At 41.2% G+C, this 26965-nt stretch overlaps 1 protein-coding gene across 5 annotated transcripts in view; it reads right to left on the bottom strand.

The window, feature by feature from the left end:
* Window positions 1–18166: 18166 nt before the first annotated feature.
* Window positions 18167–26965, bottom strand: part of RNF180 (ring finger protein 180) — a 55971-nt gene continuing 47172 nt past the window's right edge. For 4 of the 5 annotated variants that reach the window (XM_035100895.3, XM_088653010.1, XM_088653009.1 and 1 more), the window contains one exon: window positions 18167–18963. In XM_035100895.3, the coding sequence (XP_034956786.2) occupies window positions 18767–18963 (197 nt within the window). In that variant the 3' untranslated portion in view covers window positions 18167–18766. Of the gene's footprint in view, window positions 18964–22927; window positions 23096–26965 lie in introns of all 5 variants that reach the window. The other variant, XR_015946164.1, reaches the window with a different exon arrangement.

Consider the following 26965-nt stretch of genomic DNA (forward strand, 5'->3'; position numbering starts at 1 on the left):
GTTTATTAGACTCAACTGTTTATTAAGCAAAATAAATAAATACTCTACTCTGTTTATTAGACTTGTTAGTTGCCTGTTACCCGAAAGTCTCCAAGCAAATTACAAGACATTTGAAAACATTAATAAGAATACATCATGCCTGTGTTTCCCAATTTTTTAATCCTACAGACCAGTTAAAAATTTCTGAGGGTCATGGCAGACCACTTAATGCAACTTTAATGCACTGTGCCAGATGCTGTATTATTTTTAACTGTATTTTTTTTCAGACGTGTGGACCACCTGATGAACCTCGTGGAGCACTAATGGTTCATGGACCACAGTTAGGGAACCTTTGCATTATACCATCGAAATGAAACACCACCCATAACTGCCATAGGAAGCTTTGGCAGGTAGATTGCTGTTGCAGCAGAGAGGTTGGCACAATGCAAACACACTTGCAGGACACTGGATTCACTTCACAATTGTGTTTGCACTGCATCGACATCCCTGCCCCTTGCCCCGTTTCTCCAAGTAAGCAACAGCAACTGACCAGCACCTCTACCTCATCTGACAAGACACTTCTGGATGTATCTCCACATCTGCTCTTCTGTGGTGTGGAGGGATGGAGGTGACACTGTGCAGGGGTGGTGAGAGAGGGAAGGCAAGTCACATGTAATAATAATAATAATAATAATAATAATAATAATAATAATAATAATAATAATATATTTATACCCCACCCATCTGGTTGGGTTTCCCCAGCCACTCTGGGCGGCTTCCAACAGAAATATTAAAATGCACTAATTTCTTAAAGATTAAAAGCTTCCCTAAACAGGGCTGCCTTCAGATGTCCTCTAAAAGTCTGGTAGTTGGTTTTCTTTTTGACATCTGGTGGGAGGGCGTTCCACAGGGCGGGTGCCACTACCGAGAAGGCCCTCTGTCTGGTTCCCTGTAACTTGGCTTCTCGCAACAAGGGAACCGCCAGAAGGCCCTCGGCACTGGACCTCAGTGTCCGGGCAGAGCGATGGGGGTGGAGACGCTCCTTCAGGTATACTGGACTGAGGCCGTTTAGGGCTTTAAAGGTCAGCACCAACACTTTGAATTGTGCTCGGAAATGTACTGGGAGCCAATGCAGGTCTTTCAAGACCGGTGTTATGTGGTCTCGGCGGCTGCTCCCAGTCACCAGTCTAGCTGCCGCATTCTGGATTAGTTGTAGTTTCCGAGTCACCTTCAAAGGTAGCCCCATTGCAGTAGTCCAAGCGAGAGATAACTAGAGCATGCACCACTCTGGCGAGACAGTCCGTGGGCAGGTAGGGTTTCAGCCTGCGTACCAGATGGAGCTGATAAACCGCTGCCCTGGATACAGAATTGACCTGCGCCTCCATGGACAGCTGTGAGTCCAAAATGACTCCCAGGCTGCGCACATGTAGTGCCAAGCAGGAAGCACTGCCTTATTTGCCAGGGTGACACTGTCTCTTGGGTGGCAGGGATGCCTTCCTACATTCTTGTGAGAATGGACGCAACTGCAGAAAGGAGCAGAAAACAGAATCTGTGCAACTTGGACACCATTTGTTTTCAATTAATATGTCCATGTTTCACTAACTGGTTTTTTGTTTATGTAGAATTTTATTTTTAATATTGAATACTCAATTCAAAGCAATAATTGTGTAACATAATTTAAGATGAAAACAACAGAAAATCGAAAACTATAACCTAATAAAGATTCTTGATCAAAGCCAGCTCATGCACTTTATTCAAGGAAGTAGACTTCCCCATTTATATCCCCATCTGTTTGGGGAAGCATGTGCCCAACTGGGTGCAGTATACTCAGTTTCCCACTTTGATTTAACAGATGAGGCTATGCACACAGCCCTTTCAAAGACATTAAAATGCTTCTACCCAGGGGTCAGGTGTACCACAGATGCTGCAAAGTACCCTTTTCATGAGAGTCTCTCCACATTTGCCTTATGGTGTCATATATATACCATATTCTAATTGAAGCTAAAGGAAATGTTGGAGTTAAATTTAACAAATATACTAAACAAACCTGGTAAATATCACATATGAATATTTAGATTTGGAAGCTGCACTCGAAGAGCATTGCTCTATGAGTAATGCCAAACTGAATGTTTGCATTGGATATATTTGAGTCTTCATCATTCTTAGTTTGCCAGTAAGTCTTCATATAATCATTCTTTATTATGCCCATTGTGAATACTGTATAATCAAATGCACATTTAAAATATGTATTTAGATGCCTGTATCTGAAAGAGTATGTATACTTGGGAACAAGCTTAATTTCTGTGATGATTCAGGGAAAGGATGGCTACATGATGTTTCAGAATTGCTCCAGGTTATTTGATACAGAAACTGTGCAGACTCTTTCCGCAGTAGTTATTAATCACTTTGACTCCATCAAGATTGTACGTGGAATCAAGCAATGCTTCTCTGGTCACCAAATGAGTTTAATTACAAAATCCACACCATCTTCATTAATAGGTAAATAGATAATGACATGTTACAAATAAGTAAGTAACTTTGCCCAAAGGAGTGTTGTCCTAAAATAAACCATTGTGTATTCCTCCATATATGCTGTGTTAATTATTTTCTCTACTGGAAATATGTTGGGTTACCACTGCTTTTTCACCTAGCTAAGAGAAAAGAAGTTTATGTCAGGTTGTTTCTCCTTTTAAGTCGAAAGGCAGGGTTTAAAGCTGGTCATCTGACATCTCGGGAAGGAAATCCCTCCTTTCCAACCTCCTAATCCTACTCTCTGTCAGGATGCGGGGTGGTACGGGTGCCCAGTGAGCTTGATAAGATGAAAGGCAAGGAGACCAATAGAGGGTGGAGCTGAAGCCAATGACAAGCAGAGTCAACTAATTCTGCTTTTTGTCCCCCATCTTCCTCCATGCTAAGTTCTAAAAGGCATCACGGAGACCAAGCAGGAGGAATCTGATAGATAGGGCCACCCCCTTGGGTTGGTTGTAAGAAAGAAGGCAGGCAGGTGGGGGCTGGCTGAGGGCAGGCGGAGGCAGTGCCCCATTTGCCCTGATGGAGTAGCTTCCACTGATGTTGGTGGGGGGACTCAACTCTTCATTAGCTCTGATGCTCCTTGGGTTGCTTAGTTATAGGTGGGTCCTAGTGGGATTACAGAGTCCCCTCAGCCTGATGGACCTTCCCTAGGTGCTTATAGTAGGTGTGTCACGGTCCGGTCGGCGGGCGTCAGGACCAGAGGCAAGATGGTGGTGAAGAAACAGGGTCGAAGGCAGAGGCGAAGGTCCCCGGGGCACGAAGCAAGGCGAAGGCAAAGCGAGGGTCCAGGAACAAGAAGCAAGGTGAAGGTCCACGGGGCAAGAGCAAGGCGAAGGCGAAGCAAAGGTCCAAGGAGCAAGGAGCAAGGCGAAGGATCCAGGAAGAAGAAGCAAGGCAAAGGTCCACCGGGCAGGAGCAAGGCGAAGGCGAGGCAGGGGTCCAAGAAGCACGGCAGCAACAAGGCAAGGGTCCAAGGAACAGGAGGCCAGATGCAACCAGGCAGGGATAGCGTTGCTGTGGCAAAGAGCTGAAGGGAAATGCTGGGCTTTTATCCCTCCCAGCTCCTGCCACCAGGTGCAGTGAGATCTCAAGTGGCCTCACCTGGGTGATTACTCCTTGCCTCTCCAGCACAAGCTGAGGACTTCACCTGTGTGGCCACGCCTTGCTTCTCCAGCACAAGTTGAGGCATGCCCCAGTCCTGCAAAGCACTACAGGCCCCAGAGCCTGACTCCTGCCCATACTCCTGACAAGGTGGCTCATCCAAGTACTCCTTCCCCCAGTCCAGCCGTCTCACCCACTGCTGCCTTGCCAAGCTTACTGTTCTCTTCAGCTCTTTAGCCACCTGCTGCTTTTGCTGCCCAGAGGCTTATGTGGGAAATGGAACACACACTGCAACATTTGCACACCTACAATGAGAACCCTTCCACTTCCAGTCCAGCTTTGTTTCCCTCTTAGAGGGCTGGTTAAGGTTCAGAGCCGCTGGAAGGTGGATAGCTGACATTGTGGCTAGGAAATTAGTGGAATTCTGCTACCTTTGTTGTTACCAGAATTAATGCAATTGCTATGACTAATGAAGTATGGACTATTAATTGTTCTGTGTCACTGAATTAGAAATGCACATTTCAAATCTAGAGTTCTTGTTATTTGGCATCACATCCTCATGCAGGCAGCATTGATACATCTGGGACTATTGCCAGTGTTTCCTCTCTCTTACACTTAGTTCTTTTTCAGTGAAGGCATAGTCTCCTTTAAAAAAGAAATAAGTTACAAAAAAAACTTCCACCACTGAGTCAATAGTATGGAGAAGGAAGGGATTTGAGCTGATCTAATTTGAGTTTATTAAAACCATAAAAAGCTCAGCTCACACTTCTGTTTCTCCAAGTGATGCTGAGAAGTCTTTATCTGCATTGGGCTAGAAATTGTATTTATATATCTTCTTATTGCTGATCTTTTTATTGTTGATAGCTTTGTGGTGTTTCATGGGAAGTGATTCATAAATGAACAGAAAGGTAACATAGCTGCCAAGTTCTCCCTGTTTTTAAGGGAAATTCCCTTATGCTGAATAGGCTTCCTCGTGAGAAAAGGGAAAACTTGGCAGCTATGAAAGTTAAGCCACCCTTTAAACCCAGCACTACAAAGAGCCAGCTCATCAATGTAATGTAATGTAATGTAATGTAATGTAATGTAATGTAATGTAATGTAATGTAATGTAATGTAATGTAATGTAATGTAATGTATCCTGGATGACAATGCGAACTAAGCTGTAGTGGGTGCAGCCTCAGCAATACTTGTGAACTTGACAGCTGGAAAAATTACTACAAATTCTTGCTACACAGAGTCCAAATTTCCAAATGGTAATGAATACATATGTAATGGAAGATTCACAAAGAAAGTAATGTCTTGTGTGTAAACTGCCCTGGTAGCGTCACCCACATAATTCAATATGCCATCTTCAGATAGCCAGAAGTGAGCAAAAAGCAAACACAGTTAGGTGTTGGCTGTTCACTTAGTTGTTTCTGGGTGGTGCTTGTCTGCAAAAGCTACTCTTGCTGTTGTGTGGGCTGCTCATCATTCCTCCAGTTCATCCACTTTAAAAGCATTTTGGATTGTGAGGACAAGCTGGCTTTAAACCATTCTCATTGACTTAAACTATCAAAGTCTTAATGCAAGAATGTATACTCTTGTGATTTATCTCTCAAAAACTTATTTAATTTGATAGAAAGCTAGAGAATTGGCCCAAGTATGCTGCCTGCAATGATGTCAAACTAATTTGTAACCTGCAATCCAGAAAGGATTTGGGAAATGACATAATATATAAAGAAAATAAGGGAAGAGCAGTTTAAGGACCAAGAACTTCATGTTTGGTTTTTTTTAAAACCAACTCTTTGCACCAATACAATACTGTACCTTTCTTTTTCTCTAACAACAACAACAACAACAACTGCTGAATAGATTTGCTAGACTTCTCTTAAACCTAAGGGGTCAAACTACATATAGTGTGAGAGATCCACAAACATAATCTCCTGCTGATTTTTTTTTAAAATAGTATTTTTTTAAAGAAAGCAGTCTGGGGGAGGGCACTGGGGGAAAGTGTTTTAATGCTTTCCCCAGGTTTATTTTCCCAACTGAAATGGATCTTCATCAAAGCTGCTCCATGGGGCAAAACATAGTTAGTATTTGAGTATCTTCAAAGGATAATCTGGATCACTGCTCTGGAGCAAAAGAAACTGATGAAAAAACTAAGGACAGAATCATGTACTGTGTGCTATGATGAAATATAACATTTCTGTAGCAAATGAAAAATGGCACAAGATCACTGGAAAATCCCAGGCTCAATCTGCAGCATGTCCAAGTAGGGCTGGAGAGCTGTTGCCAGCCAATGTAGACAATACTGAGCGTAGAATAATAGAATTGCAGAGTTGGAAGGGACGCCAAGGGTCATCTAGCTCAACCCTCTGCAATGCAGGAATCTTTTGCCCAACATGGGGCTTGAACCCAAGATGGACCAATAACGTGACTCGGTATAAAGCAGCTTCCCATGTTTCTCTGACTAAACTAAAAATAACTTGTCACCACGGGTTCACCATCAGTGGTTCTTACTGGTTTATATGCATTCTTTGTCTGAACTGGTTTGTAGACCGCAGCTGAAGTATCCCTGAAAGTGTTGTTAAAACAGTGAAAGACTTTAAGCATAAGAGCACAAGACAGCTTTTAATAAGCCAGTGACTAATATCTCATTATTTAATTTCAAGCCTTTGAAACACAAACAGAGGAAAAAGAAGTGATAATTGCTGTGCCTGATATAGAAGGAAGGAGCTGCCACATTTCAAAGAACATGAAGGAACACTTGCGATAGCTTCGAATACTTTCCATGCATTTTCTCCACTTCCTAGCAACGATTGTGAGAAATCAGATTCGTATTCAGATTACCCAAACAATCTCATGGCAAGTCAGATCGTTGGGGCAATGGTACCTTAGTGGTGTAGTGACACTGCACTGATATTATTTGTGTTAGAATGTTTTGATTCTGGTTTTCATTTTATTTTACATATTCTCTTCAGATTCTTTGCAATCTCATTATCCTCCTTTAGTGCATTTTCAACTCCCATGCCATTCAAGGGTCCAACCGCCTCTCTAAACAGTCTCCTGTTATTAGCGTATTTAAAAATTATAAATTTTATGGCCTTAAATATTTTAGCAATGTTCTCCTCAAATTCTTTTTAGTATCGTTTGCTGTCAGCTTGCATTTATTTTGCCTAGTGTTCCATTTTAATTTGGTCTGAAAACATTAATTGATCCTTAATCACAGGCTATAACCTGGGCAAAGATATTTACTGCTAGTGCCAGTGTTAAAAATGTATAATTGGGGGAAAGGGGGTCCTGTTATGTTTGCCCAGTGAAATTACCTCCTTATTTAAACATGGTTAAATAGGTTCCAAATGTCACCCATTTCAACATACTTACTATAGTTTTTAATGTTTTAATTGACTAAACTGGTCAATCTCTATTTGGAGAAAAGACCAGACAACCTGTTTCTGAATTAAACCAATGCACAGCTCATGAAAATATTACTTTATGCTAGTTAAAGCCACTGAAATGAAAAACCATTTTTATGTGCTTCAAATTCATTTGAAAATCTTTACACAAAAAGAAGTAGAAAGGTCAGCAAAAAGCTTTCCTTCAAAATTCTGCATGACTGGAGTCAGATAGCCCTGTAAGCCTGATTATAAAAACAGCTCTGAGCAGGCTATATTCAAACTGCTTGGATAGTCTAAAAACGGGTATACTGTACCACTGTATTATCCCAAGTTGTACTCACAATGGGACAGCTCAACATATGTAAAATCAGTCAGAAGTATGTAGAGAGTTCCTATCAGGGTTCTGCACTTGTTTTCAAATAATTTCCTTTGCTCCTGATGTGGGTTCTATTTTTGTAGCCAGAAGATGACAACACCCATGCATAAGAGGGAATTATTAGCAGGCTTGGGGAAACCCTGAGGTTTGCAGAAGTATAACAAATCATTTAGAGAGGAAAAGTGGAGGGACCCTCAAAACAAACCAATCGGGTTGTGATAATAAACTGACTGGCTGTTGCTGAATAAAATGCAACTTGGTAGAATTGCTAAGAACCTCTATGGATGCCTACATCATCATTGTCATCATCATCATCATTTCTATTTCCTTATTTATAGGCCACATCTGCAGCTTAAAGGTAAAAGTAGAGGGACCCCTGACCATTAGGTCCAGTCGTGACCAACTCTGGGGTTGCGGCGCTCATCTTGCTTTATTGGCTGAGGGAGCCGGCGTACAGCTTCTAGGTCATGTGGCCAGCATGACTAAGCCGCTTCTGGTCAACCAGAGCAGCGCACTGAAACGCCGTTTACCTTCCCGCCGGAGCAGTACCTATTTATCTACCTGCACTTTGACGTGCTTTCGAACTGCTAGGTTGGCAGGAGCAGGGACCAAGCAATGGGAGCTCATTCGAACCACCGACCTTCTGATCGGCAAGCCCTAGGCTCTGTGGTTTAACCCACAGCGCCACCCGCATCCCTATCTGCAGCTTATATAATCATAAATAAAATGCATTTAAAAGCAAGAACATGTAACATAACAAAGCAGTAGTAAGGTTATACACTTAGGCAGGAATAACCAGCTGCGCAAATATAAGATTTGGGGGGGGGGCACCTGGCTTCCCAATAGTACATGTGAAAAGGATCTAAGAGTCTTAGTAGACCACAAGCTTAACATGAATCAACAGTGTGATGCAGCAGCAAAAAAACCCTAATGCTATTCTAGGCTGCTTCAACAGAAGTATAGTGTTCAGATCAAGGGAAGTGATAGCATTGCCCTATTCTGCCTTGGAATACTATTCCCACCTGGAATACTGTGTCCAGTTCTGGCCACCATAATTTAAGAAGGATATTAACAAGCTGGAAAATGTGCAGAGGAGAGCGACCAAGATGATCAAGAGTCTGGAAACTAAGGACTTGGGTATGTTGGGTATGTTTAGCCTAGAGGAGACTGAGAGGAGACTCCTAGACATTTTGGCTGGTCCAAGACAAAATGGTGTCCCACTCAGCCAGGGAAGAAGGGATGCATGAAGATCTACAGTAGGATCAAGAGGATGAGTGAAGATCTACATCAGGAACAAGGGAGGGGAATCAGATCAACCTTACCTGACGGTTGAAGGGAGAATTAAAGGCTGTCACGGGGGGTGGAAACGGGCCCACTCTGAATCATGGTGGCCAGGTGCAGACACCACCATTTCCTCCTATGGGGTGGGGGGAGAGACCAGCAGCACATCCTATTCAACAAGAGGCCACAGTAGAGGCAGCATTTTAGGGACTGATGCTGAGGCAGCGGATCTGGCCTCCAAGGAGTTCTCCACAGCCATTGCTGATAATGCAATAGTGGCAGCAGCAGTGGGCAAGGCATTCCTTGGAGGCCAGATCCTTTGCCCCCGTGGATCCTGCTGCCTGAAGCAGTTGCCTCACCTTGCGTCATAGGTCATAGGTCAGCTAGCCCTGCTGTGAGAGGTGATAAGATAGCCATGTTCAAATATCTGAAGGGTTGTCACATGGAAGACGGGGGAACAAGCTTGTTTTATGCTGCCGCAGATGGGAGGACCTGACCCAATGGGCTAAAATTACAACACAGGAGATTCCAACTAAACACTGGAAGATTTGGAACCCAATTTCCCCCAATTTACTAGATTATCCCCATATCAGGTAAAGCAGAATTTTCAGGGGGAAAACATCAAGGCTGGTGTTGTTTGAGGGGAGTGTCACGTGGAGTACACAAATGAAATGGGAATGAAAACAGCTGTAAACACTCAGTAAACAGGTGTGAACAAGGCCTCAGTGTGAGGTGAGTGTGAAACATAAAAACTGTTTGCATTATGAGCTATGCTGAACACAGTGTTGGCATTAGATGTAAACTTTGGGAGCTTTTCTGTGTGGGGCAGAGGAATATAAAAACCCCAGTATTTTTTTAAAAAAACTTGTCATATTGGCTCAGCTTGCCTGGGTCAAACAGTTTTGTAGACTGAAGATAGGAGGGATAAACATCCCTCCCTTAGGTTGTGAGTCAAACAAACAGTATTTAAAGGTAGCTACATTATATACAAAGCTGAGATTCCCATAGCATTATTATTGTAGGCAGGGTGAGATAATAAAAGGTATTTAAAGCTCTATTATTTTCATTTCCTCATTTAATGAACACTGTAATGTAATAGACTATTATGTCAGAAAACTAAACCCCTTTCTTTTCTAGAATTAATTAGTGCCAAATATAGCTCTGTTGACTCTTAAGTTCCATTAATTCCAATCCATGTTCCCACATGAATAAGTTTTTATGAGACAGCAAGCATATTTTTTATGTTTGTACACACCAGTTTGTACTTTGGTCACACTTTGTTTCCAGCGTGATAGCCTTCCTGTCCTATGGAAATGCACTGTAGCAGAAGTCATGTGTGACAAGAAGTATGATGTGGTAAAATGGGGGAAGCCCTGACCCCCTTACAGTGTTTACATATGTTGGAATTATTCTTATTATTTCAATTTATTACCCTTCTTTCACACTCAGATCCCAATATGGGTTACAACAATTTAAAATAAAACATTAAAAACAGTTTTTAAAACTGACAAAAAAAGAAGCACTGGAGGCCTCCTACTGGCAACTCCTGGAGTCAATAATACATGCCAATGTATTGCTCTGCTTTCCTTTGGCCCACTGTCATCTGGGCAGCCTAGGGCATCCATACACACCACTCAGGTTTGCACCCCGGGGAGGTTACTTTGGTGCTGCTAATGCAGCAGTTTCACTTCACCCCTTATCTCTCAAAACAGATGGATGTCAACAACAACAACAAACAACAACAAAATGCAATCACAAAACATAAAGTGGGTCCTTGGGAGTGGAGTCATCAAGATCAGCCCCTCTGCTGATCTTAGCACCCAAGACAGTTTATTTCAGATATTTGGGGTCTTTGTTGTTTAGGGTTTTAAACACTAATGCAAGTACTTTGAATTGGGCCTAGAATGCAACCCTCCAATAGAAAATTAGAAGCCTCCTCCTTCTTTCCCCTACCTTTTCACCAAGGATCTCACATCATTCTTTCCCTCTCAGTAGGTTAGGTTCAGAGACGGTGACTGGACCAAGGTCTCTTGGTAAGCTTTGTGGCTGAGTTGAGCTTTGAACCCTGGTTTCCCAGGTCCTAGTCCAACACTCTAATCACTGAAAAATAAATCCATCCTACTTTCTTCTCAAATAACTGCTAGTATGCCCTGTTAAAGCCCAAACTACTTTGGATCCAGTTACCTGAAGAACCCCTCACTCTCATATCTGCCATCTGGTGGTTTCAGATTCCCTTTTCTGAATGCATCTTCCTTTCAGAGGTGAGATAAAACAAACTTTTGAGAAAGTTTTTTTTTTTATTACTCTGGTACCGCAGTCATGGAACAGTCATGGTGTCATTATGTTTAGATTCACAGGTGCAGTACTTTCCAACGGGGGAAGTATGCTTTATATATCAGAAGTATGGAAAACTGTGCTGCAGTGGATTGGCACTACACTACTGGGCCACTCCAGAACACTCTTGCCACCCCCTCCCCACCAAACAAGGACCAACAAGAATAGCCCATCTTTCCATAGAAATACCACTGCATTAGACTTTTTTCATTATATAAATCACATTTCTTTGAAGGTTGTGCATACTACCTTTCCATTAATGTATATCAATAAACTTCTACATATCCCATAACATCTGATTGGGGATGCATTCAGGCACCCATCCTCGTGGGTCCTCTTCTGGGATTTTTTTTACAGCACACCATCTTGCTCTGACATATAAGCAATCTTTCCCTGCCTCTGCATATCCATAAGGTTCTTATCTGTCCTCCTTTCCACCCATTGCTAGCTCCGAATTAGATGAGGTTATCCCTTTGCCTGTGCTCTGAATTCCCCATCCTTTGAAACTTGCATATTTGTGCAGTTACACTGCTATTATGGTGACGTTGGGATCGTATTGCAGATCAGATATGCTAGATCAATTTTCAAACTAAAGCTTTTCAAGATGTTTTAGGTTATCATGGAGGGAACACAGACCAATACTTTTACAATAAGTGAAGAGTGGTGTCTATTGCTTTCAAGTACATAGGGAATTAAAGCAGAGACATAAAACTGAATTGCAAATAATATTCCAATTTAATTGTTCCAAAGATAAGCTAATATTTAAAATGGGTGCCAAATATATATCAGATACTACTGTAAGCCCCATAATAAACATGATAGGTGGAACTATGTATCCCATAATAATATAATGGCTCATAGAAATAAAACAGGTCACAGAAGGATTACTTAGAATAAGGAAGCCAACACATCAGGTTCATCTGTTTGTTTAGCAAAGCTGAGGACAACCTTTGACCTCCTAATGTTGCCCATCATGCTCAGGAAGTATGGTGAATGGTCAGGAATGATGGGGGTTTAGTTCAGCAACATATGGAGGGCCAATGGCTCCCTATGCCTGGTTTACCAGAACAGGATGGAGCCCAAACATTTCAACAAGTTTTACTTATAAGGAGGCAATGAATTAAAGAGAAAAAAACCCCACTTTCTACATTAATTCCCATCTGTATTCCCAAACCTTTGGGCTTTCCCCAAATTGGACCTTGCATTCCCACTTATTCAATAAAGTAAATTTGAATTCCAGAGTCCTTCATTTCCATTAACTAATGAATTTGTTACATTAGTCATGATTACAGATCCGTTCCTATAGGTTCCTGAACCAGCAAAACAGTCAGTATTGATTTAGTGGTGCCTGGATCCAGTCCTGTTCTGAAAGCTAGGGCTGGTAAGGAGGAGACATTCATAATATGTCCCATTTGCTTAATGCCATCGCCTACACAGACAGAAGTTTCCTTTGAAATATGCTCTGGCTACGGCTTTCTGAGAAGAACTTTCTCTAACTGATCAACAGCTGCCAAGAATGACAGTTCAATTTGGTATCAACTGCAACCATAATCTTCAACAACTTCAATATTTTCAAGGTTGGAAGGACAATTCCAGGTCCAACTTTTAGGGCTAGATGAGATTTTAAGAGTGCAATCCTATATACAGTATTGTTAAGAATGGCTTACTCTCAGCTATGCAGGCGCTGAAAGCCTAAATCTCAACAGGAAGTGATTTGACCATGACAAGGGTCTGATGTCAATATCTTCACTTTCAGATCACCCTCGTCCTTGTAGTTACAGAGCGCAGATATGGAGCACAACAAGGTGACAGATCATATAGAGTGCAGGAGGTTTTAATTCCTTTTCCCCACACACTTATTCTCACCAGCCTTACTTCATATTTGAATGGGCCAAACACATGTTTAACACGCACTTTTGGAGTCCAGCCTGGCCATGACTCTTGGGGGACTTCATCTGAGGAAGAAGAATGGGACTTTACCAAGACCTCCAGTGCCACCAGGGTGCTTGAAGAGCCCAATGCCATAGCTGAACAGTCTGACCAAGTCCCAAAGACACTTCGCCTGGACCCCCTGATCATCATCAGCACCTGGACCCGTCTTAATCCCAGGCTCTCCTTCTACATTCTCACCCCCCAGGAGTTGATAAGGCTCAGAAATTCAGATGACAGAGGAGTGCTTCGAGGGCCATCAGTGGGTTTCCCTACCAGGGGTCTACTTTAGAGGAGGGAAAAACTAGAGAAGGTTCAGGTGTGCATTGAGACCCAGCAGATGTCAGGAAGAGAGAAAGAGAGAGGGGAGCTGACTGCAAGGATATAAATCTCTCAGCCTTTCTTGGGCCTTTGCTGGGATAACATTGCTCAATTGAATATTAATAGGATGTGACAATGGACTTCTGTTCCAGGGTTTGAAAGGCTAATGAAAGACACAAATGCAGTTACCCTGTACATCCAGTTTGGGCCTTAATGAGCATAGGCTTCTGAACTTTTTCAGTAACTGATGCACCTGTTTCCTTTTATGACTACCACACTGAGCAGTGTATCAGACTCTAATTTTGACTTAGATGAAGAGGTGCTGGACAGATAACTCAGATGAACCAGCAATACCAGAGGTTCATCTGGAATATAAACCCAGATTTCAACATCAGTTGGGTCCTCCATAGACACCATGTCCTGAACCTGCAACCCCATCTGAGAATGTAGTCCTTGGCATATGAGTACCTCCAACCCTAGAAACTTCATGCTTGCCCATCAGTGCAGGTAACAAAGAAAGAAATTGACAGAGAGAAGATGGAGTGATATTCTCCCATATGGATAGACATCCATATGGATATATAAGCTTAAACTTCTGATGTGCAGTAGTAACCAATAGGAAATATGAGGATGGACTAGTCCTAAATATTATGTTAAGTTGGTGCTGATGTACTAGATTATTAATGTAAGTACACAAGATATACCAGATTACTTATATTTCATAGTTTTGAATAGATTTGGATATAATGTTTATTAATGATATTTATTTTTAAAGCACCATAATTACATTCTTACAAATGATTTACATTTTCAAATCTTTTGGTTTTAGAGAATGACATTAAAAAAAACCAGTCAGGTCAAGAAAAACAATAACTTTATTATTTCTTCAGAACTACCCCCCTTTGTTGTTCTTAAAGCTCCAAAGTACAAAACACATTTTGGCTGAAAATGTACTTCATTCTTCATCATGGTGAGCCAGGAACAACTGAGTCATAGACTTATGACAAATAAGCACCAAACAACCTAAATCCTTTGGTGAGGGAAACTGCATGTCAGATCTATGAATAAAACCTTGAAGTTTATATTTTCATTCTTAAACAGCCCCACAGTATTGCTATATTGAACATGCAGTGATAAAAGATATCCATAGTTCTATAATGGATTGCATAGAAGAAGCAACAACTGCCTAGCTTTAGCACAGCTGCAGTATCAGGTGTTCCCTGGGCTTTCAGCTGGTCTGTATTTTGCCTTTGAGATAATACAGATTAGATTTTTCTGGCCCAAGCTAAATACAAAAGAGGGAGCCAAAAAGATTGGATAAAAGAGTTAATGAATTAAAATGGAAATCTTTACAGATTGACTGTACAAAGTATGTCAGAAATGGGGCACAGACAGAAGGAAGCTGCCAGATATAGATTTAAAGGATGGCTGGTTACCTGGGACTGCAGTGAAGCATGCTATGCGGCCTGGCGTGGCTCAGTCCCAGGGCTATTGCATCATGACACAACTCAAGTGGTTACCTTGTAAGGTGTAAAAGCCCATTTGAATAGACCAATCAGAGTGATGAAGGAGTGTGGCTATGGCAACAGACCTGGCTCCATTCAAGTCCGCCCAAATAATTTAAAAGGCAAGTCGTAGCAGAAGTTGGCTGTTCATATATTGTTGGATCCCTCACCCTCCCAGCCTGTTTCTGAATGGTCCTGCCCAAAGGATGGTGGGTAAGGCAGTGCGCGGACCTTTCCATAGAATACTCAGTTGCTGTATTTGGGGCCAGGGATGATATTTTCCAGTAGACAAACTGGCTGGTTGGCAGGCTTTTGCCTACCTCATAGCAATTATCACAACTTCAGGTGGATAAGGCATTGGGTTGCATCTTTAGCCTATTGGCTAAAGGAGATCTGGGAAGGGGTGTGTCTCTGGGAGTCCACATGGGGGAAGATGGGCCATAGCACCCTTCCAAGTGGTGGCCCTGAATGTACATAATAGATAGACTTGCTATTCAAGGTCAACCAAACCCCTGATCAACCAGCTGGTGAGCTGCTTGATACCTGATGCATTTCCAATGCCTTCACTTAAGCCTACTTATATCTATTTCAACCCAAAACTGATATTATGAGTCTCTTTTCTACCTTGGGAGGCCCAGCACCAGAGTTGCACGCTTCCTGTGCTTGGCCCTGCAAGGACAAAACCCTGTTATTTTGAGAAATTTGCTCAGTGGTTGCTGCTAATCTGTGATAGTGTTTTCTCAGAAGAATCCTTGTAGCTTCCCAGTGATATTTGTGATTGGGCTATTAAAAACAGTGTATAGTATTGGCAGACTAAGATGCTGTGAACTTGAGAGTATGGGCTGACTTGCGTGTAAACCATGATCCACTGCAAAGCGCATGAGCTAGAACAAGCCTGAGCTCAGCACTTCTTCTGTGCAGCTTGGAGAAAAATGTTTGCGGTACAGTATTTAATTTCGCTTTCCATGAATTTTGGTAAGAAGCATAGATCATAGTCTAAAATAAACTCTGGTCATTTTCTAAACAACCTAGCTTCAAACCATAGATTATGAAGCTGGCTTATTTAATTAAGAAGCTATCTAAAATGATAAATATCTATTTTTTGCTCTAAATATTTCTCACCTTTCTTGTCTGTAAATATAACAGTGTTTGTCCTCTTCTTTTCTCTTTGCATTGGCTTATTGTGTTCATTTAAAAATGTTTTTTAAAAAAACTTCTTAGTGCTTGCATTTTGTTGCATCTATTTCTCATTATACATTGCTTTCCTCTAGTAGAAATCTCTTAGACAGACCAAAGGTTACATCTGCTGTCTCACACTGTAATCAGGGGGGCATCATTTTGTTGTGGTTAACTCTGTTTCATAGCACCCTGTTTTGTTTTGTTTTAGGCACTTTCGAAATAATAAATACTATGTTAAATTATGGGCTGGATCCAGATCCAGCCATACTGAGAACAGAGGAGATTGACAGGACTAACTTCAGAATGCCAAACAACAATCTGTGCCACAATCTTTTCAGTTACCTATTCTTCCACATATTTAGGTTGTGCGTGCAGGGGCTACCCAGGATCAAAACTAGGGGGGGGGCAAGGGGGGGCCAAGGCACGGGAGGGGAGGGGCCACAAAGTGGGAACGTGCGCGGGGCTACGGAGCCCAGGTGAACACTAATAATAGTACATAAACCGAAAGGAGAAAAAAATCTTTCTGACTCTGGGAGTCAGGTCATCAATAGTTCTGTTTTTCTTCTCCTCTTTATGCATTCCATATATTGGGGGCATCGATAGGAGTCTTTCCACATTTCTGAAGACCCCGGCACACGGTGGCTAAGGCCATTTCCCAACAGGGACTAGGCTTGGACAAGCGTGGCGTGGCCAAAGGCTCCTTCGCCTCTGTGCGCCACGTGCCGAGCGGTGCATTTTATTTGCAGAAAAAACACACACACACAGAGTGAGAGAGAGAGGGAGAGAGGTTGAAAAGCTCATTCCTTCTTTCTTTCGGCAAGGACGTGAGAGTGTAGCGTTACAGATCAATTTCAGACCTCACACGCAAAAGCTACGGATTAAGGGAAAGTGGCCGTATTTGCCGCCACCACCTAGGTATGGTGGCTCCGGCTCTGCCGCCTGCTGCCGCTCCTTAAGAGCAGTTCGGAGCCTGGCAGCGTTGGTGCTTGAAGCCATTTCTATCCGCTTTCGCTCTCGCATAAATAATGGGGTGCTAAGAGTAAAACAGAGTAAAACAGCTGGAAACACGAGAGTTTTTGGAAAAACACTGCCGTGGTGGAGAAGGTGGAGTAGAGCTTCTGTTTTCCCCAACTTTCCCATTGTGCCAAAAAAATATGTTTAAATTTCCCCGTTCAAATACTTCCAGTTCCTTGCTTTTAAGCTTACATTAGACGACGTAGGAGGCACAAGAACCACTTGCAGCTCTTTGCGTGCGGCGCACTGTAAATATAAGGCTCAAGGATGGAGAGAACAGCTTGGGAAGATCAGAGGAGGAGGCTGACTTTCCCCCCCCTTCCCCCCTCTCTCTCTCTCTCTCTCTCACTCCCCTCACCCCGCTTCGCCCATTTGGAAAAAGCTAAGTTGCTTCTGGGGGGGCAGCTCCCCCCTGCCCTGCGCTGGGTATGCCCATGTGTGCGTGTGTGTTACAAGAACCTGTGACATATGTATCTTTGCAATGCTTCCAGTCTTCTTACATCTAAGGGCAGTTTGTGCACAAATAAAGATTATTTGATTTTTCAACACTTGACAACTCACAGCTGAATGTGTGAGCCGTCTCTAATGAAAAACACTGTGTTTAAGAAAATGTGTGGTGATATGACCTTTCTGACTGATACTTGAGCTGTGATTGCTCATTCATGCCTCAGTTGATTCTGTATGCATGTGTGAATCTGTATAATATGTGAGATTAAAGTAACAGGCAAGTAACCTAATTCCACCTTGCATGTCAAGTGCTAAGAAAGAAAGAAAGAAAGGACTGGTTCACATATTCATATTCGTCACCTGATATCTTGCACCATCACTTGATTTGTTACTTGATGACATTGACCAAGTCTGAACATTACATTCCCTAAAATGTTCCCACTGGCAGTGGGAAGCGAGGTGTAATGTTGTTGCCACATATGGTGTTATCTAGAGTAAACATGAGGTGTAGCATTTTCTTACAATAGCAATCTGATATGATTTTTGGGGTGTCTTTTAATTGCGGAATTGTGGAAACAGCTTCCATTAAACACAGGCAGTACTAATGTGGCTTTTGATTTGTGTTTCCACTCATTGTCCCATAATACATGTGACTACTCTGCTTCAGGAGACTAAAGGTTAGTTTCCTCCATGTCAATACTTTGACAGACAAACATAGACAAAAGAGAGCTAGATTGTCTCTGCAGGTTTGGCTACATTGGTCACCACAAAAACTGCTCTTGAACCATATCCTATGTGAACTTAATATATTCAGGATGAATGCTGGAGATGAAAAGCTAGAGTCTTAACACATCTGATATACAGTGCATATGATACACACTAATAAGCAAATATATCATATGGAAAACTCCAAGCATCACAAGGCAGCCTAACTGCTTAAGGTGTGAACTCCTCCCCAGAAATCATTATATCTGAGGTGATATGGAGGATCTATCTGTAGGATGTGAACTATGAAGACTGTTTCAAACATGCCAATTGTTGCTTGTGGCAGAAGCCACTTTTCAGTGAATATGCACATTTGAATCTGCCCTAATTTGCTTAAAGGTTGGCAATACAGAACCAAAAAGAAAGTATTGGGTCAGAAAACTGTGTGTCCATTTTAGAAGGCATTAGTAAAGTACACACTATATACAAATATTTCTCCACAATTCAAAGTTCAAAATGCAACAGAAAAACCTAATGATTAGAAAATGGACACTGAGTTACTCTTGATATTTTAACCATTTCAATTTCTAAAACAGTAAATCCAAGTCTTCTACATGCTCTTTACATCAGGGGTATGTCTGTTCCCATGCCTGATGGCTGAATGAAACAATGGGAAATAGAAGTCCTTAAAAGGGAAAGAAAAAATAGCAGAGAAAGCAGAACAAAATGAATCCTATAACCCAATTGATGGAATAAATGTAGATTATCACCATGTCCATGTCAAATCGCAATCCTCTGCTATCATCCTCAAAGTCCATATAGTCCATCCTGTGAGCAGCATGTGGGAAATGCCTTCGTGTAAAGGAATCTGTGTTTTCAAGACCTGCAGGACCAGAAAAAAAGAACAAGTTATAATTCTGTCAAAAATATAGCTAGTATAAATTCCTTTTCTTAGATATACAGAGAAAAGATAGGGGGAAATCATATGCTAATACAGTATAATAGTCCAGTTACATTTGATCTCATCTCTCCCTCATATGCCATCTTGCAGCAGTCATTCCACCTGGCTGTAGAAAAGGGAATGATATGAATCAGGACACATGCCATAGGCTCTGCTGACAGGTCCGTTCCAGTTCGCCCTTCTTCTCCCTCCAAATGCTTCCATTCAAGTTTCTTAGTATAAAAACTTTAAGCACTTGTGCCAGCTTTTGCTTGTTTTTCCTCTTTCCTCCCTATCTTTCTTTCCCTCTGTGTCATGCCTGCTATTTTTATTTATTTATTTGCAATATTTATATCCCACTCAATAATATCCTCTGGGGAGTTAAAAACCATAAAAGTTAAAAACCATAAAACAAAGAAGAATCCCTAAAAATTAAATAGAATAAAACAAGACACCCTAGAACTCCCTCGTACGCCATTCTCAAGCCTTCTGAGGATCCTATAATGATATCAACAAGCAGTTTGTATAACTGAGATGCTAACCCTTTTAATTGGCCCAAGGATTGTAAACAAATGAGGTTTGGGAGCAAATTCCTTTCTCTTTGGACAGTACAGAGCTCATGAAAGACCTAATTTGGGTTATCTGGAACCAACTATGCTTTACGTTACCTAATTCCTCATGCACCATTGTCTCCAATATGGGGTGACCCCTTTCAGATAGGCTCTTTACATGATACAACCCCTTGCAACTTCCAGCCTTTGTAATGGATTACCCTTATGTAATGTAATTACCCTTATGCCAAAATTGCTTTTAAAATGTGACTGCTTGTCAAACTACTGCAGATCTTTATAAAGTTAGAGTATTTGTGCTTATGAGGCTATTGTGCATAGTTTGAAAAGAAAAACCATGAAATATGAAAAACCACCTCCCAGTGACCAGTCTCTCAAAGGCTCATAATCAATCACTCTCGATTAATAATTTTTTTTTAAAAAAAATCTGACTTGGTTTTACTCTATGATATGTGATAAAAGGAGAATACAGTATGGAACAAAACTTTTGTTACCACAGCCAACTTCCATTTGTATCCCAAAATAAGACCCTTCTCCATGCAGCGCAAGTAAAATAGAGAGCAGGGGTCTCCAAACTTACCTCGCTGAGGGCTGGTGCCGCCAGCGCCAATTGTGCTGCGGCCCATACACGTGTGCACACGCGATTTCCGGCACACTTCCTGGTTGCCGGAACACCAGAAATCGCTTGTGTGCATGCACGTGGGCCTCCTTCGGCCTGGAAGTTCACTGGAAATGATGCTTGCGCATGCGCACAAGCTATTTCCGATGCTCCCGGGCCATAGTTTGGGGAACCCTGTTTTAGAGTATATTTTCAATGGCTCTGGGATATTAACATATCCTAAACATCACTACAAAATGTGCACCTAGGTTTTATTTCCTCATTTTATGTCACAGCTTGCAAAGGATGAATCTGGAAGTGACAAGTGCTGCCATTGGCGTGAAAACTATTTGATTTCCATATATAAATCTTCTATATGTAGTGTAGTCCACTCTCCAGAGGACTTTAATCAAATTGGCTATGTTTGATTATATTTTATTTATCTCTGTTCATATGGCAAATATAACACAAAATTTGCCAGGAGACTATTTTTGCCTCAACAACTTTGAATCATCTTGTAATCATGAATCAAAACATAATCATGCAAACGTTTAGTGACATTAGTTGAACTTGTGACGTTAAGTCAGTTGAGAAGATTCAGATGAATGTAGATGTAATCCTTGATTTGTATCTCTGTGTGATTTACTTTAAGCAAACCTGCCTTATATTTACCCTGGATTAGACTTTATAATGTAATCATTTTTCATTCAAAAATAGAAATTTTATTACTGTAATTGTTCTTGCTGGTGAACTCCCCAGTCATACATCTCATACTACATTAGCTAAATGTTTGACCCAATTTTCCCCGCCAGAACTATATGGGAAGCCCCCTTGACTTCGAACAGTAAATGAAAAGCAATCGTAAATCCAAAGCATAAGTTTTAGCATTAAACACCCTTCAGTTTAAGGCTCTTGCAGATTCATTACTGCATGCCCCAAAGCATAAAAATGGCAAGTTTAGGCTCCTGCCTGAACTTCCTGTCACATAAATAGGAAATTCATTCTACTATATCTTAATTAATTCAGTTTTAATAGTCCACACCGAATTAAAAATGGGGAAGCTGGGTCTTCTCAGTACACATGGGTATGGATGAATAGGGTGTTCTTTAGTCACCAGTTGTGTTTCTCATTTTGCTTTCCATAAAGACTTTAAAATATTTTCTTTGTTTTTAAGAATTATTTTCCATATGCCTTTGGAAATAAGGAAGGATTAAAATCCATGGTTTGGCCATGAGCCAGCCCTGCCCCCAGGGCAAAGTGTTTCCTTGGGTGAGGGGACAATCGGTACCTACCCCTAGCCTGGTCTCCGGCCCAAACTCAAGCAGCACCATAAGCATATGTTACTAAGATCTGCAACTCAAGAGGCAGATTATCTCCCTTGTGTGCAGGACGTCCCAGGTTCAGTCCCTGGTGGCATCTCCAGGTAGGGCTGGGAAAAGGTCCTTCCTGAACCACTGGAGAGCTGCTGCTAGCCAGGATAGACAATACTGAGCTAGATGGATCAATGGTCTCATAATTTTTCCTTACCCAATTTGAATGAATGGTAGTTCACCATATTAGCCTCTGCTAACTTGCAAAACCTAATGTTGTCACCATTACTGAAGGATGTCAACATTTCCCACTCATTTTCAGCAAACCGAAAGGCACTAGGTATAAGAAAAGCATAATCTTGGTCTGCCAGACATCTAGTAGAGATTTAGTGCCAAGGATAAAGGGTAATTTTGGAAGGTTTTTTGCCTGTTTTGCAGTGATGTTAGGAAGCTTTAGCTCTTGCATACTGTATTTTGTAATATAATGCAAATGTCTGCTTGATATCCAGCTCCTTAAAACATGTTTTACGCCATTTTAATTTTTTCCTGATAACTTGAGACACACACTTAAATAGGAATACTTCTATCTAGAAAAATTCTGTTAACAAACAAAAAAGGGCTGTTTCAATCAAATGTCTTCTTTCAAATACCTCCCTTGTAGTTCTCCCTTTAACTAGTTTCTCAGTGTCTTTAAAATTTACCATGTAGATTTTAAGGATGGGGCCCTGTGATGTTTCAGGGACAATGTGGTCTGTGTTACATTTATGCGGCTAGTAAGACAAACTTGGATGTTTTTATGAAGCAAGTCTGAAGAGAGGTAGAGGATGCACATCAGGAAACTGTTCTGTATGAGAGCCACAGAACCAATGAAATTATATATATTTTTGGGACTAATTGTTTAAAAACACCCCCAGAGGTTTTTGCATTGGTTTTTTAAGAAAAATAAAATAAATCTATAATGATTTCAGGCTAAAATCTACTTGCTTAGGTGTACTGCTCTCAGAACAAAGAGGGCAAAAGTGAACTGTGTTAATTGAATAAGAGACAGTCAGCCTTTGTTCCAAGAAGCGAACTGTCTGTGATTCGATTAACAGCATGCTCTCATCTTCCTTCTTTCAGCTGTTTTCTTTACCTTGCATTGATTTTTGTGGCATTTTAGAAAGTAACCACTCTCTCCTACCCTCAAGAAAAACAATAGGCAAAAGTCCATTAGAGACATTATGTGAGATGGTGCAAAAAAAAAAAAAAAAAACCACAACCCATCATTTTTGTTTTATTATGAACAGAAGAATGTCAATGAGCAAAGTGATGGAAAACATACAGGCGGTGTTTGTGTGTTGTTTGTTTTTAATCTAAGTAGCTAACCAAAGAGTAGCAGGTAAATCAAACAGAAGCTAACATTTTAGTACATTCTAAGCTGAGAGCAGTACCTGCATTTCTCACAACTCAGGAGATTTTAGCCAAGTGAGATTTATCCTTGTATGAGTGTGCAGCACATTTTATATATAGATGTGAGCACTGTGTGATGCTGAAAAAATCATGTGGAAAACAGTCGCTCAAGTTTCCTTTTCGGCCTCACAGCAGGTGGCTAGCAACAGCTGTTAATGAAGATAACAAATATGGGTGAAGGTTTCTGGATTCGGAGGGAAAATGCATGAAAATTTTCTTCAAGTTAAAACTTGATTGTTAACCCCCAAACAACTGCTTAGAAAGCAATTTAATTCAAAAAATAAACCATGCAGGTATGAAACACAATAAAGGCATTAAGGAACATAGAAAGGAGAGAGATAGTGGGATAGATGGACAAATAGTTCCCTGACTGACTGTGGCCAGGATGACTACTTTAAGGTCATTTACAGAACGTCCTGGAATGCTGAAATGTTCCCAACTGGCTTTCGAATCTTGCCATTTCTGATTAACATCAGATGATTTTGTTGGATCAGCCCAGCATCCTGTTCTCACAGTGGCCAACCAGAATACAGTGGGAAACTTGTAAAAAGGACATGAGCAGCAATTCCCAGCAACCTCCAACCTCTAATGCCCCAACTGTGGCAGTCAGTACAGTCACCATGGCTAGTAGTAATAGCGTTGTGAATTTGTCCAATCCCCCTTTGAAGCAATCCAAGTTGGCAGTCATCAATGCTTATTGTGGAAGTGAGTGCCATATTTTAACTATGTGCTGCATGAAGAACTACTTTTTTTCTATCTATCCTGAATCTTCTAACATTCAGGCTCTACAAAATTTATTTATTTTCCAAAATCAGTGGCTTCATATGAAGTGAGAGTTTGGAACCTTTGTACATGGTTGGATAGAGATGATTATGTGTCTCTCTCTGTGTGGGGATTACTACTACTACTACTACTACTACTACTAAAATTTCTATACCACCCTTCATCTGAGGATCACAGGGCGCTTAACATAAAAACACATAACATAGTAAAAAACAAAATGATACCCCACCACAGTTTAAAAGGCCCTAGATTGTTTAATTTGCCCAAGACCTTGAAGAAGAGGAATGTTTTTGCCTGTAATGAAGGTGCCAGGAGAGCCTTCCTGGGGGAGAGCATTCCACAAACAGGGAGCTACCACAGAGAAGGTCTGTTCTTGTGTTGCTACCCTTTGGATCTCTCATGGAAGAGGCAAGTGAAGATGATGATCGCAAGATCCTGGTCGGTTCATATGAGGAGAGGCAGTCCTTGAGGTATTGTGGCTTAGGAAAAGTTTTTAAATGATGTAAAAGTCTCTGATTTTCCTCCATTCTCTCTGTGCTACTTCCTCAACCAAATTGACAGTTTTATTGTGCACATTAAGCAGAAATAAATTACTAGATACAGGTGTCCTACATGCAGGTTTTCAGTAAGAACTGATGAATATAACTACTTTCTGTGAATTGTGCATGAAGACTTGAAGATGGTTTATATAATATAAGGAAAGTTCCCAAGATTAACCTGGAAATAAGAGGTCAATGAATATTCATCACACCCAGGCATGTTAGTGTTACTGAGAGTTTAACATAAAGATGTTAGGAAATATCACATCGTGGCTTGTTGCTATTTTAAATCTGTTATTTAAGTATCGAGCACATCTTGTGCTGAAATTAAACAAAATAGTTGGCTGTTTCACAGATGCGTTGACACTTTTTATCATATCATTTCAAAATTGTTTTAAGATAATTACAGAAATATTTATAGAGGGATTTGTTCTCCTGGCAATTCAACACCAATCAATTCACTTTTATGTTAAAACCGAGAGCTGAGTCTTGCATGGGCATGCACCCGTGCACAGGCACTCACTATCACTTGGCCAATAACATTAAATACATTTAGGGTTAACAGGTGTTCAGAACCAGCTTCTTCTACATAAATCAGAAAGCCTGTAGAAACTGGTTTCAAAAGATAATTGTGCAATTGATCACACAAATTAACATGCACATCAACCACTGGTGTATGAGCTGCCTGTGCGGGTGGCGCTGTGGTCTAAACCACAAAGCCTAGGGCTTGCCAATCAGAAGGTTGGCGGTTCAAATCCCTGCAACGGGGTGAGCTCCTGTTGTTTGGTCCTAGCTCCTGCCCACCTAGCAGTTCGAAAGCACGTCAAAGTGCAAGTAAATAAATAGGTACCGCTCCGGCGGGAAGGTAAACGGCGTTTCCGTGCACTGCTCTGGTTCGCCAGAAGTGGCTTAGTCATACTGCCACATGACCTGGAAGCTGTACGCCGGCTCCCTCGGCCTATAGAGTGAGATGAGCACCACAACCCCAGAGTCGTCTGCGACTGGACCTAACGGTCAGGGGTACCTTTACCTTTACCTGAGAATAATTCTGAAACCTGTTTAGAACCCAATTAACATTTCCAAAACCTTTCTATAAACATAGTTACTGGCATTTTTTGATACCAATACCTAGTGGCAGTTGGTTCACTCCTCCCCTCAAGGGGCCGTTACAAACCATTAGTTTAGCAATATGTACAACTTAAATCTGAAGCGTATGTTCTCTCAATCTGAATACTTCATGTCTGACACTGTGAACATTTCTCTCAGTTCATTTTGCTGAATTTCATTTACAGATTCTGGTTCGGCTGGGCTCTTCTGGACTTTAGCCACTTCAAAGCTGATTTGTTGGGTCAAACCAGCTTCTGTAATATTAGTCATTTGAACCATGGAGCTGCTAATGGTTGCAGAAGGAGAAACTGCCCTACTGCCATTATTCTCTGCTGGTGAAGGAGTCATATGAAACCCTGACCCAGCTTCCAGTACACTGGATGAGGAGCCTGGATTGTTATGAGACTCAGCATTGGTGTTTTCTACTGCTAAAAATTGGGATTCTGACTCTGAAAATGGTACATTCAATTTAGATGGTCTAGAATGAGCCTCAACAGCTGTTCCCAAATAAGATTCAGTTTTCTTAGAAGCATTATTGCTAACTGGATCCACCTCTTGCTGAGCGTTTTGGAATCATTGTGTCAGCTGAAATGGGATGGGGTTGTGAAAGAGATGTGGGAAGCACAGCAGAAAAGCATTTTTTTTGCGGTATCCTACAGTTCTTCAATCTGCCCCATTGATAGCACTTGTGCCACCATCGTACCCCATACTTGTGCCTGCCACAAAGAATTTGCATCTCAGTAGCTTCAACTGGAGTAGTGGTTGTGGGGGATTGAAAAATACCTGCCCATGTAAAATTTATGTGAAGTGTTTTCACATGATGAAAATTGCAGGTAATGGACAATTTTACTTAGAATGCTACATATACGAAGTGAGCATGTAATTAATTATTTGAACAATGTGGGTAGCTATCTTAATTACTGCAGGTCTTAAATCTAATTGTTGATTGAGTGATTCAGAACAATGTTGTAGAAAGCATGTTTTCACTTGTTACCGAATAAGCACTGTGGAACTCCTCACAGTAGTCCACCTGGCAATTCACTATACAGCTTGTCCTGAATGCTGAAGATGCACAGCTGTGATGCCAAGAGATATCTATTTTTGGAACTCACCCTATTATTGTGATCATAAATTGTTTTAAATGTTGTATTGTTGTAACCCAGTCCATAGCTGCCAAGTTATCCCTTTTTTAAAGGGATTTTCCCTTATGCTGAATAGGCTTCCTCGCGAGAAAAGGGAAAACTTGGCAGCTATGACCCAGTCTGGGGCCTTAGGGAAAGGGCAGGTGAATAATACAGTAATAAGGAAAACAAACGTAAAACATTGTAAAACAACTACAAACTGTAAGATAGTAGTTTGTATGTTTTATCTCTAGTTTTAATACTCTTGCTTTTTGGATACAGTGTTTTCACTGATTCCATGGAACTTAAATCTATTATTTTTCTTAAATGAAAAACTGTCTTAACAGGAAGTATTCACAAACTCTCTGTAGCAACATGTACTCAGGATGTTCTGAAAGTGTGGAAAGGTGAGGAAAGAAACATAATGCATTACAGTATGTTTAAAACATGGCTCACAGAGCCTTTGGGA

The sequence above is a fragment of the Zootoca vivipara genome, chromosome 10 (assembly GCF_965207765.1).
Source record: "Zootoca vivipara chromosome 10, rZooViv2.hap1.1, whole genome shotgun sequence".
NCBI lineage: Eukaryota > Metazoa > Chordata > Lepidosauria > Squamata > Lacertidae > Zootoca > Zootoca vivipara.